At 43.5% G+C, this 17,902-nt stretch overlaps 1 protein-coding gene across 11 annotated transcripts in view; it reads right to left on the reverse strand.

Moving 5' to 3' along the window:
- arhgap23a (Rho GTPase activating protein 23a) overlaps positions 1-17,902 on the reverse strand; it is a 68,661-nt gene that overhangs the window by 15,678 nt on the left and 35,081 nt on the right. For 7 of the 11 annotated variants that reach the window (XM_031318647.2, XM_031318644.2, XM_031318642.2 and 4 more), the window contains exons 2-7: positions 12,837-13,040; positions 9,399-9,423; positions 8,884-8,976; positions 7,924-8,002; positions 6,902-6,962; positions 3,735-5,325 (exon numbers count right to left, since the gene is read on the reverse strand). In XM_031318647.2, coding sequence (XP_031174507.1) covers positions 3,735-5,325; positions 6,902-6,962; positions 7,924-8,002; positions 8,884-8,976; positions 9,399-9,423; positions 12,837-13,040 — 2,053 coding nt within the window. Of the gene's footprint in view, positions 1-3,734; positions 5,326-5,925; positions 6,182-6,901; positions 6,963-7,923; positions 8,003-8,883; positions 8,977-9,398; positions 9,424-12,836; positions 13,041-15,134; positions 15,231-17,902 lie in introns of those variants that run through there. The other 4 variants (XM_035997127.1, XM_035997126.1, XM_031318640.2 and 1 more) reach the window with 3 other exon arrangements.

Genomic DNA, 17,902 nt, shown 5'->3' on the forward strand with positions numbered 1-17,902 from the left:
ATTTTAAACTCTCCGGACTGGATTGCTGCATGGCTTCAGTGTATTCTCTGTGGAAACTACAGAGGGCAGCACAGCTTCTGCAGACAGGAAGGAGTCAGTCTGAGATCCACCCCCACAGACCACCACAAAGCCTTTTCTAAATTCTTGCTACGGTTTCATCTTAGTCCTGCTCTGATTCCCTTTTTTCTTACCTTTCTGTCCCTACAATGTCCTGTTATCATCCCTCATCCTTCACCTTCTTCTCTTTTCTTTCTGTCTTTCTTTCTTCCATCCACCACCCTTGCTATTCTATTCTTCACTCCTGTGCACACTAGAGTCCGACATCAGGCGGAAAACATTTCCAATCTGGGATGAGGAATCTGCCTGTTTACAGTGCTTCCCAGAAATAGTCGGGCTGTGGGTTTAACAAAGGCCGTCATTAACAGGCAGCCAGAGAGTGAGCACAGAGCCACGAGACAGAGATGGACCAGCAGAGGGGAGCATCATACTGTCTGCAGCACACTCTGCCCAAACCCTACAGGATATCCTGTGGAGCTCAGCATTCAGGGAATATATGAGGAAGATAGGTGAAGAAGGAAGAGAGAGCAAGAGTAGAAAAGCATTTAGTTAGAGAGGAAAGAATATAAGAGACAGACAAGGAGCTTATAATAACCTTAAAACACACCTACATACAGGTCATTACTGTGGAAATAAACAATATCTCCAAGTTTGGTGATTTTTACACTATGTTAAGGGTTGAGTAAATTCTCCCGCCTTTTAAAATTCATTCAAACCTCATTACTAGAGTTAGAGTTTAGGTACCAGCACCAAAATCATACTTTCCCTATACCTTAATTTGAGAAATATAAACATGTTTTTAAATTAAATGTTGTACAGCTGGACAAAAGCTTTGGCTAAACGAAACAGCATACAATTGGCAAGATTATGGTTTAAATCTGTAAAAGTCAGACTGAAGGAAAGATGAAAGAAGCAACTAACAGTTATTTTCATGAACGATTATTCTGCTGGTTATTTTCTCCGTTAATTGATTCACTGCTTGGTCAATAGAATGTCAGAAAATAGTGAAAATAAAAATCACAATTTCCTGAAAGCCCAAGGTGACCACTTTAAATTGCACGTTTTGTCCGACCAACAGTCTAAAACCCTGAGGTATTCAGTTTATTATTATGTAAGAACAAAAACAAGCTGCAAATCCTCAAACTGTGCAGCTGGGACCAACTCATATTTACCATATTTGCTTGAAAATTACATAAACAATGAATTGATTATTGAAGTAGTTGTGTGTTGTAGATTATCGGTTGATCAATTTATGGATTAATCAGGTAATTGTTTCAGCTTTATAAACAAGAATATAAATCTGACCCAGCATTAGATGGCAACGGTTGGTACTTTTTCTATACTTGGCGCTGCGGTGGCTTTGTGGTCAGTATGAAAAATAGACAAGAGTTAAACAGAGAGAAGAAAACCAGGAATCTAGAAAAAGAGAGGGGACCAGAGGCCTTCTGGAAGCAAGACAGAAGCCAGTACAGAAGGCCTTGGTCCTGGTCTGTTGTGTCCAGGGTCCAGCTAGTAAAGATAGTCATAGACTGAACCCCCTCACAACCACACAGACACATAAACCCCTTCATCTTCCAGAGCAGCACAATAACAGCATTGAGGGCGGGAGCTGAGAGTATGGGCCCCTACTGTTCCCCACAAGGACAGCCACAAAAACCTCCTGGTAATTTACAGCTTAGATTCATGTTGAAAGACTCCAAGTGGGTACAGAGTAAAATACTACATCTGTGGACATGACTCTTCTTGTTTTATTCACATTGTATGAGCTGTAAAAATACATTTTCTATATATCTCTATACTAGACGTCATAAAAACATATTTGTCTTCAGACACAGACTGCCTTTGTGCTCTCTACCTCACAGACATCTGTGCTTTGCAGACAGCAGCCTATTAAATTGCATGTTTCCAAACAGGCCCAGATCCTATCAGCATCTCTTTTAGAGCGATAAAGAGATGGAGAAAGACAGAGAAGAGAAAAGCTATTTCTTGTCTATGGGGAAACTAACCTAGTTTCAGTTTATGGCCATTAAACGTGTCCCGGCCTGCAGCTCTGACTGCCCGGTTTCGTTTGATTCAGCTGAAGGTACGAGGCAAGAATGTGCTCTGACAGACGGACTGAGAGAGAGGCAGAGGGGTGCCTCCTGGTTTGCAGATTCCTCTGGATTTACTCTCTTTAAATTACCTTTTCTGGCCGAGCGTGGCTTGGCTCAATTATCTTAATGTCATTCCATGTTGGGCGTTTAAGCGTCCAAGTCAGCTGATTTGATTCTATTTGGCATTAGGGTAAGCAGCGGCGTTTTTCCTAAGGCTGTGACAGTGTGATGGAGGCACGGCTCGCCTGATCGACAAACTTAATTTGCGTATGGTTTGACTTAAGGGCTGCTGTACACGTCGAGTGACACAAGCCAACATGATGCTCGCAGAGCCCCTTCTCTTTGAGTCTTTTCAGAGCAGGGAACAAGACGGCACATGACCACAATCACCTCCCACTGACACCAACATATGTAGGCCATAACTGTACAGTGCATTATCATGCAAACAACCTCATATAGACACAGAACTACATACTACATGCTATTACAGATTATCAATATCTGTTTATGGCAAAATGATTCCAGGTACTCTACTATGAGTTAGGTTAGGTGCTTTTCTTTCTGTTGGTCCATAAAAAGCAGATTAAGTCTTTTAGGAAAGGGTTAGAAGGTAACTTTTCTTTCCTTAAGATATACATATTTACAGCCAAAATTATATAATGTTCAAAGTCAACTGAACTGTTATGAAGTTGCACGTAAAATATGATTATAAGTAGCCCACTTTCTGAATTTATGAATCCAAATATTCAATAGTTAAGATGAAACAAGACTAAGAGGCTAAGTCTACAGCCATGCTTGCCGCTCTGTGAGGCTGTACTTCGGCACAGTGGTGCTTTAAGCTAAATGCTAGCGCTAGCATAGCAATATGCTCCCAAATGACAATGCTGACATGCAAATGTTTCGCAGGTATAATGCTTACTGTGTTCCATCTTAGTTTAGTGTGTTAGCATGTTAACATTTGCTATAAAAACTAATATGGTAACTGACTAAAAGACCATAAAAATTAAAAAAGAAAAAGAAAATGATGACAGGCTGGCATACTACAGGAATATAGTATGCCAGGAATATAGTATATTATATAATCTCTAACCCTGCTCACACACAAACAGAAACCCACACATTCAGGAGACAAGACTCCACCTCATTTCCTCAGCATTGTCAGGTGACCTTAGAGACCAGGGGCAGGCAGCAGGATTAGGGAACTCCCATCAGATGATTCAATAAAAGTACTAATACTGTCTGTAAGACTGTGGGACGTACCAGTATTACCCAATACAAACATTCACAGACAAACACACACACAATGAGAAAATGGAAACTGTATCTGAGAAGAGCCTGGAGCCTCAATAGACAGACAAGAAGGAAATTAAGGATACACACATTCCCCCAAACTCATAATTCTGTCTGAATTATAGCTTTTGCATTTCCTCTCAGTTAAGCTTTCACTAACATTCAATAAACACTCAGTGTGGATCACAATTTATAATGGAAGCGATGAAATCTCAAGGTCAGTTGGAGTTTCTGTGAGGGGGTTAAGGTGTGAGAGGAGGGACACGAGGTGAAGCTCAAACATTCCTTGCTTACCTATGAAGGGGATGGAGGCCAGGGAGTCATCCTCTATGGGGAGGGGGGCGAGGTTGCCGTTTGGTTTGCGTGGGGCTACATCTCCCGTGGAACCAGGGGCAGGAGCTGAGTCCTGGGGATCAGGAGAAAACAAAGAGGGTTCTAGCCCGTCAATGGGCAGCGCGTAGTGAGGGTGACGCATACCGTGGGCGTTCCTCCGCCCGGTGGGTGGTTTCTGCCTCAGCACCACTTCCTGGGTCTGTGCCACCACCTTCGCCTGCCCCTCCACTGACCCTCGTTCCCTCTCGTGGTTTGTTGGCCTGTACGCTCTGTCCTGGGATTCAGGAGTGGTGGAGGCAGTGAGGGGTGCCGTTGTGCCCTCTGGCGGACTGGTTTTAGTGTTTGGGTTCCAGTTCATGTGAGGGCCAGAGTACGAAGGGTCCCTGAAAGAGTGGGCTTGCTGCATGATGCGGCCCGTCTTGCGGTTAAAAGAGGGGCTGTAGCTGCGGTAGCCCACCGGCTGGTCATCCATGCTCTGCCCACGGGGAAGCCGCCTGTTCTGGGGGGCTGATTGCTGGGTCTGAGGCTGGGAGTGGTGTTTAGAATGTGATTGTGTGTGTCGGGACATCGGAGGAGCTTGTGCTGCACCATAATGGCTCCCCTGCCTCGAGTAGGCATCAGTCCTTGGGGGCGGATGGGGAGCCTGCTGGAGCAATGACAGCCTCTCAAAACGAGGTGAGACCACTCCAGCTGCTGCTCGGTCCAGCATCTCTAATGAGCGGCCATGGTGATCGTACTGGGCCAGCAGGTTTTCAGAGCGTGTCCGGGTATAGTTAGTGGCAGGGTGCCCCCTACCTGGGCCCCCCTCCCAGTCTCCATAGGACCAGTAGGGCTCTCCTTGGGGACCTGGTCCTGACTGCTGTAACAGCAGAGTGTCCTGGGAGGCACTGTGCGGCCAGCCACCTGTCCGCTGCTGCTGCCTCCTTGAATCACTGAGCCGGTCCTGCGAGTAGCTGCGGTGGCGGGTCTGCATGTTGCGTGCTGGGCGCTCCGGGAGCTGGTTGTAGTACCAGTCAGAGAGCGCCTGCTGGCAGCGTTCAGTGCGGCCATGGCTGAGCTGGGGCAGGGGGGGACTGGTCCAAGCTGAGCTGGACTGGCGTGTCTGGGACTGAGAGGAGCTGGCAGCGTGGTGGTTAGGGTAGTGGACTTGCAGCGGGCTAGACAAAGGGCCCCCTGATGAGGAAGAGGACGAGTAGGAACGTCCCCTGGTCTGGCCCTGAGGCTGCTGGCTGGTCATACCGTACTGGATCTCCTCTGTGCGGTGGGCCGGGCTGCTGTGACCCACACCTCCTGGCTCTCCTGCCCGCCCTTCCTGCCAGCTGGCGGGGCTGCCCACAGCGGAGCGGTTGTCCAGGGGTGAAGAGGGGCTGGAAGAGCCTGGCCAACGACTCCAGTTATCCAGCTGGTTCTGGCCCATGGAACCAGATGGAGGGGCTCCAGCAGGGGGTGTGGCCTTGGTGTGCGGGTAACAGAGGGGAGGTGGTGGTGGGAGGTACTCAGCTCCCCCTGAGTAGGGTTCGTTGCCTGTCAGGTAGGCATCCTGGGAGTATGCCTGGGAGAGGAAGAGAAGATGGAGGATAAGTGAGATAAGACATTACAGGATGAGCGCTTGAAGAAAAGCTGAATGTGTGTGGGGCAGTGGCGACTTTAAATCATGTGCTCTTAGAGTAAACAAGTTTGACAACAACACAGACCATAACCATGACTCTCAAAGTCAACTTCATGCCACTGTACATTACACAACAAGCTTTCAAGTGGAACGGCTTCTCAGCTCATCCCCTTTGCCACAGTTTGTCCCCAGGGCCTCAGCTCTCAACACAAACACATGCTATAGCTAGCAAACTGCATGAACTGCCTTGAGCAAAAGCCACAACACTCACTGAAACAGCAGCCAGCTGCAAATGTCCCCAGCAATGTTGTGTATACACACACATACAGGATATATATTTACACTGCGGCGCATTAAGACTATCCGTTGCAAATACAAGTGTATAATTAACTGACTACTTTATCAATTAGTCACACTGTCGCATTTAAAGCATCACTTACAACTTCGAGTCAACACCATAAGCATACATACTTGCTAACAATCCCTTTCCCACTCTTACGATTAAGTAAAGCTAAATCACACAAACAGTCTTTTAAGGTTTACCTACACCCGCCACCAGAATCCAGAATCTTTCCTCAGGTTGCGTGTTAGGCTTGTAGTCACCACAAACAGACACAGAGGAGGAAGAACAGAGGACGAGGCAGAAGACTGATCCTCCCCAACACTCCTGCTGCTTAAACTGGCCGTTCTTCTCCCAGAAACATTCAATGTTTTGGTTATTTTCTATTATTTTCTTGTGCAAGTTTTCTATTCGTTGTTCCTTGTTTTCTCCCCTGTCGGATCCTTCCAAACTCCCTCTCTCCTCCCTCTCTCCTCCCTCTCATTCTCTGCCTTACTCCACCCTGTGGGAGTGTGGAAGGAGGCGCAGCACTGGTGATGTCATGCAAGGAATGCAGCAGATACAGGCATAGCAGAGAGGGGAGGAGTGTAAGAACAGAGGAGTGGGTTTATAAGGTTAAGACATGGCACTTGTACGTAAATGGAGAGCCAAGTTTTGGGCTCTCTTGGCAGGAACACTGATGTTTCTGCATGTATGAGTAGTGTCACTTAAATCTGGTGATATCTGGTTTTGTGATTTGACATGTTGCTCCGGGTTAATGGGAGGGCCGAGCGATAATGCATGTCTGATCATGTGAGCGACCTGTGGAGCGACAAAAATGTGTTGTACAGTACATGGGTGTGTGAACGAGCACAGAGCTAGTGGTTTTTTTTCAAACGTAAGCTTTGACAGTCAGGATACCAGTAGCTTTTAATGAATGCGTGTTGTAATCTAAACACAGAGCAGAGAGCCTCTGAGTCACTCTGCAGCAATTCTAACAAAATCTCTACATTCTTCAACAATGACGGGATGAATCCGGGTTGAACTAGAAACAAACAAACTACACAATATTCCGGAAATAATCAAAATCTTAGAAATAGTTGCCAGTTTGCTTGCCAAGCAAATGTATCGATGTGTGCAATGCATGATACGTGTGGGTTAGTTTGTTCAGAGAAGGTGCGTGAAAAATCCCATACTCACACTTACCAACTGAAGCACGTCTTCATCTTTTGGCATAATGCAGAGCTCAAGCACACTTTCACTGTAGGACGAAGAGGGGAGGACAGTAAGAAGGAAGACAAAAAAGACGTAGAGGTGAAAAACAGGTCCAATATTCTGACCTGGTGCTTGATATTAAGTGTGAGACACAGCATTTTGTATTAATCCTCTGACTAATTTATAGAAAGGTTTACCTAAGCTAAAATATCAACAGGTTGCGTCCTTCCAAAGTGGACACCAACTCTGTATCAGGCTTCATTGATTTCATTAGGTGGATCGGGTATCGGCCAGATGCAACCGATCCGCATCAAATACACTTTCATCGTCAATGTCATCACAAAATTCAGTGTTTCCGCTATTGTTTACATTTAGTACCACAGCAATCCCTGGCCTCAGGTTACATTACATAACAATATGTACTAATGAGTTCTATGCTGTGAGGTATAAAGATTTTTTTTTTAAATTTGGGAAAAAGAGAGCACTGGTATCGGTTGAGGAGTCGGTATTAGCATACAGCCTGAGTTCATGGAACCTGAATTGTTATTGGAAGAGAAAAACTTTTACATCCCTAAAACCAGCCAGTTGTGCTGTAGCTGATCCTGACCTGAGGATGTTGGGGTCCAACAGAAGATCAGAAATTATTATGAATAATAAAATTAGATTTCAGACTCTAACCCAAGCATTTGGATAGAAAGACTTTAGAATGGATAGAGAACGGATTAAATAGTTTCACCAGATAAAGCCTGACTGGTGTTAAAATAGAGTCCAGTGTCACTTTTTCAAACTGCTAATTTCCCCACAGTGTCTTTGTCTTTGTCCATGTAGAGCATCGTGAGTGTGTAGAGTATGCTGCTTCAGGCTACTCTTTTTCCAAGGCATAGAAACCCAATACTAGCATCTACGTGTATGTCATCTCGATGGTAAGCTTGCAAAGAAAACCAAACAGATAGTTTGCTAAATAAACACACCAAAGGTTCAAAGTGCTGACAGGCAGGAGGTCTTACCTGTTCTGAATGAGGGCTATCACCTGCGAATACGTCTTTCCTAGAACACTCTCTCCGTTCACTTTCACAAGCCGATCCCCTGCAAGACACAGACATATTATCGTATTATATCCAGCACATTTCACAGGTTATACAGGTCTGTACGTTGACCTCTGTCCTCTCAAGGAGGTGCAGACCTCCTGGCAAGACACTAAGCAGAGACCAAGGCAGCTATCAAAACTCAAAATTTAAGTGTGGAAACCATTAAGCCTATTATATAGTTTGTTTGGCGATACTTCGCATTAAAACCTTTTCATACTAAGACCGAAACTACTAACGGGTTTGGTCTGAAAAAACCTCAAGCCAATTCAAATTTAATTTTACAGTTTTTATCATTATAATACAATGCAAGGCTCGTTGTCTTAAAGAAAGCATCTTTTGGTGATCAAATTCAAATATCTTATATTATAAGTATAAATTGGTTGGCTTACGTTAAATAACTATGTGTTCAAAGTTTCTGTGCATTCATGGTGACTGCGTGCAAGCGCAAATGTATTTGCATGTGTTCATGCTAATATGTGACTTTCTGGATGTGACAGCTTATGTTAAAGCATGCACACTGGAGTACTTGTTTGGTCTGTCTGAGCTGCTGGGAGTGGACTGCTGTCCTGCTAAAGCAGCAAGACACAACAGGAGCACTTAAACAGCTCTGTCACATTGAAACAGACTTAAACATTTGAGTCGTCAAACTGGTATCTGTTTTATATCACACAAAGACGTTTAAAATAACTTGTCTCTAGTCATGGAAAAATACATTCTTTATATAATATAAAATGCCAATGAGAAAAGTTGGCTACCCCACCCCCTCCTTCTCTGAAAGTGCTCATGTCTGCAGCATCACATTACCGGAGCTCAACCCAAAACATTTCCAATGCAAATCAGAATGTTCACGCTCCTGCACCATATATATGTTCCCTTTACCTGTGCACAAGCCTGCCTGGTGAGCCGGACCTTTTTCTCTCACACTCTTCACAAATATGGTGTCCATCGGCTCCAGTCGACCTTTCTGATACCCTGTATGACAAAAGACAAAGAAGAAGAAAATGCCAAGATCAGAAGACTGTGTCTGCTGAATCGTAAAAATGCAAAATTCATGCAAACTTTTTAGAAATAAACCTTTAGGTTGCTCCTGGTATTTAAAGATGAGCCCTTTTCATTTAACGCTTTTGAGTACTTGTGGTTATGACTTTCCTGGCCTCAGGGAATATATTACCACTTAACATTTATTAGCTGTTATGGTTCTTATACTAATATCTAAGTGTAGCTGGACTTGACTACTTTATGTGCAGTGCTGCATAGTGTCCTGTAGGGGGTGCAGATAGGCTGCAGAGCAGAGGTGACAGGAGAGAATACAGGAGCTCCCAGTTCATTACATCATCAACATCCCACTGTGCAAGATTTTAATTTGTTGTCTGATGAGAAAGAGAAACACTTACCCTTTCCGTTACCATTCTCCTCATCCTGCAAAGAACAGAAACAGACAGAATTGCTGCTCAAATTCAAGTCAAATGTATTCATAAAGCAAATTGAAAAACAACTGATGTAGATCCAAGTGCTTTACAGAGAAATTTAAAACACAATGAAATCACAAAAAGTAAATAGGTAAATAACTGTAACCCATGTTATACTAATGAAGAGTAGGGATAGATGGCGGAGATCTGACAGTAATGAGTAAACTGTTCCACACACACACACACACACACACACACACACACACACACACACACACACACACACAAAGAGTTACAGTAATCAAGATGTGAAGTAATGAAAAAATGTAAGACTTTCTCTAGATCTCCAAAAGACAGAAATAGTTGTACTTTTGCTATCAACATAATGTGAAAAAATCTAATGACAGAAGACTCAAAAAGACACCCAGAGGCCCCAAAAAATGGGCTATACCACTAGAGAAATATTTTGTGATCAATAACAACAACAACAACGATAACAATCTGTTTTACTCTCATTTTGCTGGAGAACATTTTGGGCTGTTCAGCATTTGACATTTAGGCAAAAACAAAGTCTATCAGGAATATTAACACATGCTGATTCAGGGTTTACATCTTGTACTGTAGGACACAATTCCTCATACATGGAGCTGTCCTGAGGGCTTTTACTTTAAAACATCGACACAAGCAGAAGCGCTTATGCTCCAGATTTAAACTTTCTTAACAAGAAAAGCAGAGTCTGACCCTAACACGACCGATGCTGAGAAGATTTCCCGTGATCAACCCTTTTCACAAAAATAAAATCACCTGCGTATCTACCAGGTCACAAGTCCAATGTGTAAGGGTGACTAGAGTAGGAAGAACTTGACATCTACACGTCCATAAACGTCAGACCAAAGGAGAAGTTGTAAGTATCCTTTATGTCACGTTAACCTGCAGTGAGTGTTAACCAGCTTCCTCAAATGCCGGTGACTTTCCTGACATCTCAAGCCAAATCTCCAGAGACAAACCTGTTTGGTTTTATGAGCCTGTAACGTTAGAGTGCAGCTCTGACACAGACACTTTCAGGTTAGACCATCTGCAGGTGCTTGTGACATCAGGTGTAATAGACTGAAGCAAACACACAGAGCTGTCAGCAGTGAGGATGCTGGTAGTGAGATTAGATAGCTGCAGTTTGTCTGACCATGACCCCACACACACACACACACACACACACACACACACACACACACACACACACACACACACACACACACACACACACTAAGCTGAGTGGACAGTTTGGGGTTAGGGGCATGGTGGGCTGACTGCTGCCTGGCTTTATGCTACGCTGAGTGGGCTCATTCCTGGCTCTGCAGACAATGGTGGGGGGTTTAGAGGCAGAGAAAAGAGAGCTGCCGACCCCAGAATGGAGCTCTGATCTGGGGATACTCAACAACTGAGCACCCCCAGTCTGAACACATCCGGGACAGAGGAGGAGACAGTGAGAGGTGGGCACAAGACTCTGGGTATGTGTACATAGTGGGTCCACACCTGTACAGTCTGAAGCAGCTGGAAGGGATTATTTACATGTATAAAACTACCCATCCTTATATTCATATAGCTATCTGACACTGGTAATAAAGATACTAATGACATTTTTTAAACCTAAAATGCCAATTTTGCTCGTTAAAAGACAAAGAAGAATGGAAATAATTATACACATTTCATTATATGGGCTTACATCATTAACTTATTAGTTTACCAGGAAACGGCAACATTTTAAAGTCCTCTGAAAAACCAAATATGGAATATTATATGTTAATGTACAAAACCTTTTCTCTACTCAGAGGTAGAAATTGCACATCTCACAATCATACAAATGTCTTTTTTTTCTGCAAGAAATTTATTTTCTTTTTAAAGATAATTTTTTGGGCTTTCATGGCCTTTGATTGACAGGATAGCTTGAAGACAGGAAAGGGGAAAGAGAGAGGGGATGACATGCAGCAAAGGGCTGCGGGTTGGATTTGAACTGCCAAGGACTTAGCCTACATGGGGCCAGTCCAGTAGACAAGGGAAGTTGTAAACACATGCTGTATCTTTTTCTCCTCTCCACTATCTTTCTATATACATTTACATTTATTCATTTGGTAGAAGTTTTTGTCCAAATCGATGTATAAATGAGGAAGAATCAAAGCCACAGCAGATTAAGCAGAAGCCGTTGAGAATAACAATGCTAAGTTCATGCAGCAAAGCAAAGGTGTATAGAATTTAAGATTCTTACATTACTTATTTTTAATTATTAGAGCATTGTTAGATGGGTAGATTATGTCGGAAGAAGAAGGTCTTCTAGCTATTTTCAAACACAGAGAGGAATTCTGCTGGGACCACACAGGAGAAGTGTCTTTTTTTAAGATAATATAATTCAAGACTCTTAAAGACATTCAGGACCTGTAGACACCATGAAATGAGTGCCCAATTGGGTCACGCACCAGGTAGGCCTCTGATAATTGGACACTATGAGGGTAATTTGGGAGACTTCTACAACGGCTCTTCAGATAAAAATGGGCGACTCTATGGGTCTGATTGTCCCAAAACACCATGTGACCCTCGAGGCAGAGGAGACGAGGACAGAACCGGGGCCAAAGGCCAGCAGGGGGCCTATTGTCTGGGGCCGGCCTGGTACGGCCTGACTGCCAGAGAGTGGTACCAGCCTAAGACAACAGATCTCATTCAATCTGTGTTTCTATCTGCAGCTGCTGGATGGTGGGGTGGTAGAATAATAATAGAGGCCTTGTTTCAGCTGGCTCACCCCACCCCAGCATCCATTTCCCTCAGTTCACATCTGGAGCCGTTTGCCCCCACACCTCAAAGAGCTAAATAACCACTCATTCCAAAACACCAGAACAATCCTGAATTCACCAAAGACTAAAAACAAGGCCTTGGAAGTGACACTAAAAAACAATTAGGCATTTTCAGTCTGTCTGGCAGGGTACGGAGGTGCTCTTTATATCCTTCAAAATGTGAAATTTTGTTGTTCTCACCAATAAAGATCCCATGTCTTTACTCAGTCTCCAAATCTTGTAGCTCCCTCCTTTAAACAGGCTTGTTTTTATGTGTTGTTGTTTCCAATCAACTTGTCTCCCTTTGTCAGGGAGTTTATTTTGCACAGCTCAACTCACTGACCCTCGACTCCAATATGACTGGCTTTATCTCAGAGCACAAATTGGCTCTGTCCTGGGTTCAGCATGTTAAGCAAGCGTAAGGCTTTCAAAAACCCTTTTAAATGCCAACTAGGAAGAAATGGAGACCATGTGTGCTGTAAAAACAAACATGGAAGTTGAAAAACGAACTTCATGGCACTAAATTAAAAGAAAGAAAAACACTAGAATTCAACACCTTTCAACATCTTGATACTCAAATCTTTCAAGGACCTGTAGGTCTCACCTTGAGGTTGGTGTGCAGGGCGGACTCTGGAGGGTAAACAATGAAATGGCGTAGCGTGAAACCGAAACCCTGGGAGTTCTTATGGAGGACCAGCGTCCGGGGACCCTTCCAGCACACGCCGCCCCCCTCCCTTCCCGGCCGGGTCGCCATCGGCGGCCGAGGGTTGTCACCGGTTGAGGGGAGACCATCCCTGCGCCCCTTACCCTGTGGAAACAGACAGAGAGAGACTCAGTGAGATTCAGGACGCCTTTTTATCATTTCTTTAAATAGATTGGATAATAATGTAAAATGGGTTCTTCAAACAGCAAGGAAAATATGCTGTTATAAAGTGAGGTAAATAAGAGTATTAAACACATCCAGAAAATATGGATAATAAATATATACATATACAGCATTGTCATTTACAGTTATTTCACATAGGAGTGTGTGATTCAAATAACATTTATGGGACACCAAATCTGAGATCGTCACATTTACAGATCCACAAAATGTAGACAAGTCCAGAGTTTGCATATGTGTGTTTTTAGCTATAACTTTGCAGAAGAAGTTGAGAATCTAAAGTATTTTCCGTAATTAGCACCAAACACTGTAGAAATATTGCAGTTTTCCAGATGCAACACACTTTATGATTCCCTGGTGATGCACAAGGCGACTCCAGATGGAGAGACCGCTGACATCCACCCCTGACTGCTGGGCATTACATTATGGAGTCCTGAATGTAGCTCAGAGTCAAGTCAGCCTCAGAACAATAGTCCATAAACAAACCTGGGGGTTCACGCTCAAGGAAGGGCCACGTCTAGACTGGTCCCAGTTCTGACTTTGGTCTTATCACAGGGAGAGAAGGTCCAGGGGGAATCTGAACTCCGAGTGGAGAATAAAGGCAGATTTCCAACCGCTCTCTAAATATCTCATTCCTGAGGCTGAGTAAATAAGCCCAACTCGTTCAGCTGACAGACACACGTGAGAACTATCACCCTCATGCTGCCCCAACGACCCACAACTGTCAGTCAAACACAATCACCTGACCAAACAGGAGGAGGAGGAGGTCAAGTCTTCTGTGGTTTACTTACCTTGAGCATCTTGCATGTTCACTATCAAACTTTGTCTGACTTTAAGAAGCAAATTTGGAAGACGGCTCAACACTATGATCATCCATGTGTCATCCCAAGCCATCAAGCAATCAATCACTGCACCCTGCTAACGCTTCAGCATACACTATATGTTGAAGCTTAGTTGTGCGATGGCATTTTGTAAAAAGCTGTGACTAAATTCCATAGACATCACTAATGATTGCAACTGGGTGTGACATTTTTTTTTATGCATTAACACTGAAATTGTGACAAAATTTAAAACTACTTGTAGCTATCAGGATGCACATTAAAGTCACTTAATCTTTAAATGTGCTAATGATGGACACTACTGTCCCACAATGCAATGCACAACATAAATGGACAACTGGAGCATTTCAAACAAAAACTGAGAAAGCTCCAGTGTTAAAAATTAGGTACTTCAGTATAACTTTATAGTACGTTTATAATGGGATTTGTACAGTTTAAGATGCTTCAAAGGTAAGTGTGAACAATCTTAGTGTGCGATAACAGCTTTAGTTGATTTTCATTAATCATCCAATTGTTAAACTTTCAATACTGTAAGTTTAGGGTTTACACAGAACATTCTACAAACAAACCAATAGCTGCACTCATCTCCTACACAGTGCCTTCTGTTTCGGTTTACTTCACCAACAGCTCACGAGGAACGGGTTTAATATGAGTCATACTGAATTTCACCCATCCTTGAAATACTATGATGATAAAGAATATGACAATGGTGGAAAAGGTTGCCATGATCAAATGATAAATCTGACTACATCCAAGCTACAAAAAAGCCCCTTAGTTCATGAGGACATAAACTAGTTTGGAGTGCATGTCTTTCTTGCCAGAACGCTCCAAGGTTACAATTAAACAAAGCAAATTAGGTGCACAAGATAGGTGTGAACATACCCTTAAAAGTCTGGCTAATTCATGGCTTTACTAAAAATCTTTCAACTATTACTATCATTTAATAGGTCGGCGGAAAAAACGACTAAACTTTTATGTATTTCTTTAAATTCTTCAAGTGTGAGAATGTGTGTTTGTATGTTCTAATGTTAGTGGGCCAGAGGTGAACATGTCTAGACTACAAGCAGCAAACCCCGGAACCCCCCCGAAAAAAAATGTGCGACCCACGTTTCACTTCCTGTCCCCCCAACACACCAAAACACACACTGATATATAACAAACACAGACACACAAACTTGACCTGACAGGCCTGTAATATGGCCACACAACAACAGGAAGTGGCAGGCTGGGAGGCAGGAAGTGTGGTAGCGTTGTGGGGCGGGATAACCAGATGCTCCTATAAATAAAACCGCACAGAGCAGAGATCTCGGCCATCATGGAGGCACTTCCACTCGTTCACTCCTCTTTATCCTTCCTTCCATGTTCCTCCACTCACCTCTCCTCCCTTCCACCTCTTCTTCCTCTCTCACCACATGCTTTTGTGTGATGGAAATCCGGCTGCGCTGACTTTTACCGCATATTTTCTTCCTCCTCTACTTTAAACGCTCCATCCAAGGAAAAAATACATTTGGACATTTTTTCTTCTTTCTGAAATGTGTTTTGAGTTTGCAGATACAGGTTGGAGAAAACTTGTTCCACATAAACAAATACACTATTCTCCAAAGCATATTCTGAAGTATATATGAATTGTACATTTAGCAGATTGTGATGCATAAATCTTTGTGACACTCAAAGCCTGATCTTTAGTCTTGCAGTCTAAAAACGTAAAGTAACCCCTGTTATTTTCTGAAAGAGACGAACATTGACACCTATTATGCAGCACAAATACAGTAAGTGCATGTTGAAGAAGTATTTGGGGTGTCAAATAAAAATAATAAAGAACAAGAAAAGGCAAAGAGTAAAAAAAAAAGAAGAGGAAATGAAATCGCAAGAGGGTTAAAAGGAGGAAGAGACAGAGTGAATTCCTCAGAGGGAGCGGTTTGGCTTGGGCAAGTTGAAGCACACACTGTAACTGGCAGAGGAGGGGAGGGAGCCGAGAGAGAGTGAATGAGAGAAGGATCAGGAGGACGAAAAGGAGGAGTATCGGGCCCCGGCCAGGGACAGGCTCCAGCACGCCGGTTTCGACCGCATGGCCCCTCCCTGCGCTGGGAATACCAAACCCTGTGATTACCCAAAACACACAGGGTCTGACTGGGTCTCTGAGCCAGCACTGATTCCCACTGCGCTGTATTGGATGGATGTCCCTGCTCGGCCATTCTGACGACAGCCCACCTTTATCCCCTGAAGTCAGAAAAAAATACTCTCTCGTACTACCGACACCTTGAAACGACCAGTTTGTCTTTACCAGTTTCACCCAAAAGCAAAGAAATGTTCCATATGTGCTGACATGCTCTGGCCTCGTCAATTTTAACCAACAAGGCACTTGGAAAAGAATGCCTGTGGTTTATAAGTCTAAACTTGACTTCCTATGCAGGCTTAGGGCACAGAAAAGGGAAACCTTGCTCTTGTTAGGCCGAGAAAATAAGACATTTGGTATTTTCTTCTCTCCTACTGGGATTTTATCCTTTTAGCACTCTTTTTGCCTGACACGTTCTCGCCTCTTGAAGCAAATTACAATAACAAAATAAACTCTGAATGTTCTTCAGATAATACAGAGCCTTGAGGGATCCCATTACCACCTGAATTATGTAATTAAAACACCCAGAAAAAAAGCCGCCCGGAGAAACAATTGCTTTTGAATATACAGAGCAGCTTGTAATGCCACACATGCTTTGTGTGTTTAGTGGGTAAACTGGTACACACACACACACACACACACACAGAGTCAAGCTCTTCCCTGTGAATATTCCCCCTCCTGATTTCAATAGAGAGAGAGAGCATATCATTACGATGCAAGACAAAATGTGGTGAGCAGAGGATGTCCTGCTGACAGGTTTACAACACTTCTGTTTTGTTAGAAATAAAAAATCTATACCATCTCGCGCCAGAATTTAGAGTTAAGTCAGCTTTGTTAAAATATAAAAAATGTAAAAAAAATAAATAAATAAAAAACATTGTCAGTGATAATCTTTCATAAAATCCCGTAAAAATGGATTTTCTGTTTGTAAGAGGCTTTTCTTGGACATGGTAATATTGTCATGGTGCAGTCATAATCGCCAGCAATAGTGTATGTGTTGGTTAGCGCGCACACTCCTCTCCTCAATGCATCCAGAGATAAAGCACTACGCAGGAATGCAGCGGCCGCCACGGAGCCGGGCTCCTGCTAAAACCCCAGCGGGGCAGAACAATAATGCTCTTTTAAACAGCTGAGAGCTGCAACCTGTTTGAAAAGTGGAGCTTTACGGACGTTACAAATGCTGACGAGCCTTTAATCCCGACAGCCGTAGCTGTCTGCACCCACAGGCCCCTGAGTCGGGCTGCCAAGAGGCAACAGGAGAGAGGGACGGTGATAATTCCTGAACTCACCGACCAGACAGAGGGCGCGCTGCACCACCTCTGCAGGTCTAAATGCATCCTATGTCCTGAAGGAGAAGGAAGGTGACGCATGATGAGTGGATGAATATCCCGCTGTGGTCTTAACACTCCAACCAAAGTACACAACGTGCCTTTTTAACCCGAGGATTCAAAATAAAGACATGCAACACAAGTTAAAATGCTACATTGCACTGTAATTTACATAACAAGATGTTTTATGAGCCATGCATGTGAGGCTGTGTGTGTGTGTGTGTGTGTGTGTGTGTGTGTGTGTGTGTGTGTGTGTGAGCACGTACCTCCGTGTCAATATGAATTCAGTATGTCTAATCAAAAACCAGTTCAACTCCATTGTCTTTTCGACTAGGCCAACAGGTGATGATGCAATGTCAGTTATACAGGGTTTTCTACTTAGACAGAAAAACATATTGTAGGCTACTTTTCTTTTGTCAAACTGCTTCACTTTGAAATATTTTATATATGTGGTGGTTGTTTTGGCTACTCAGATATAAATCCTGGAGGAGCTGCAGTTTCAGA

This window comes from Sander lucioperca, chromosome 21 (assembly GCF_008315115.2).
Source record: "Sander lucioperca isolate FBNREF2018 chromosome 21, SLUC_FBN_1.2, whole genome shotgun sequence".
Lineage (NCBI taxonomy): Eukaryota > Metazoa > Chordata > Actinopteri > Perciformes > Percidae > Sander > Sander lucioperca.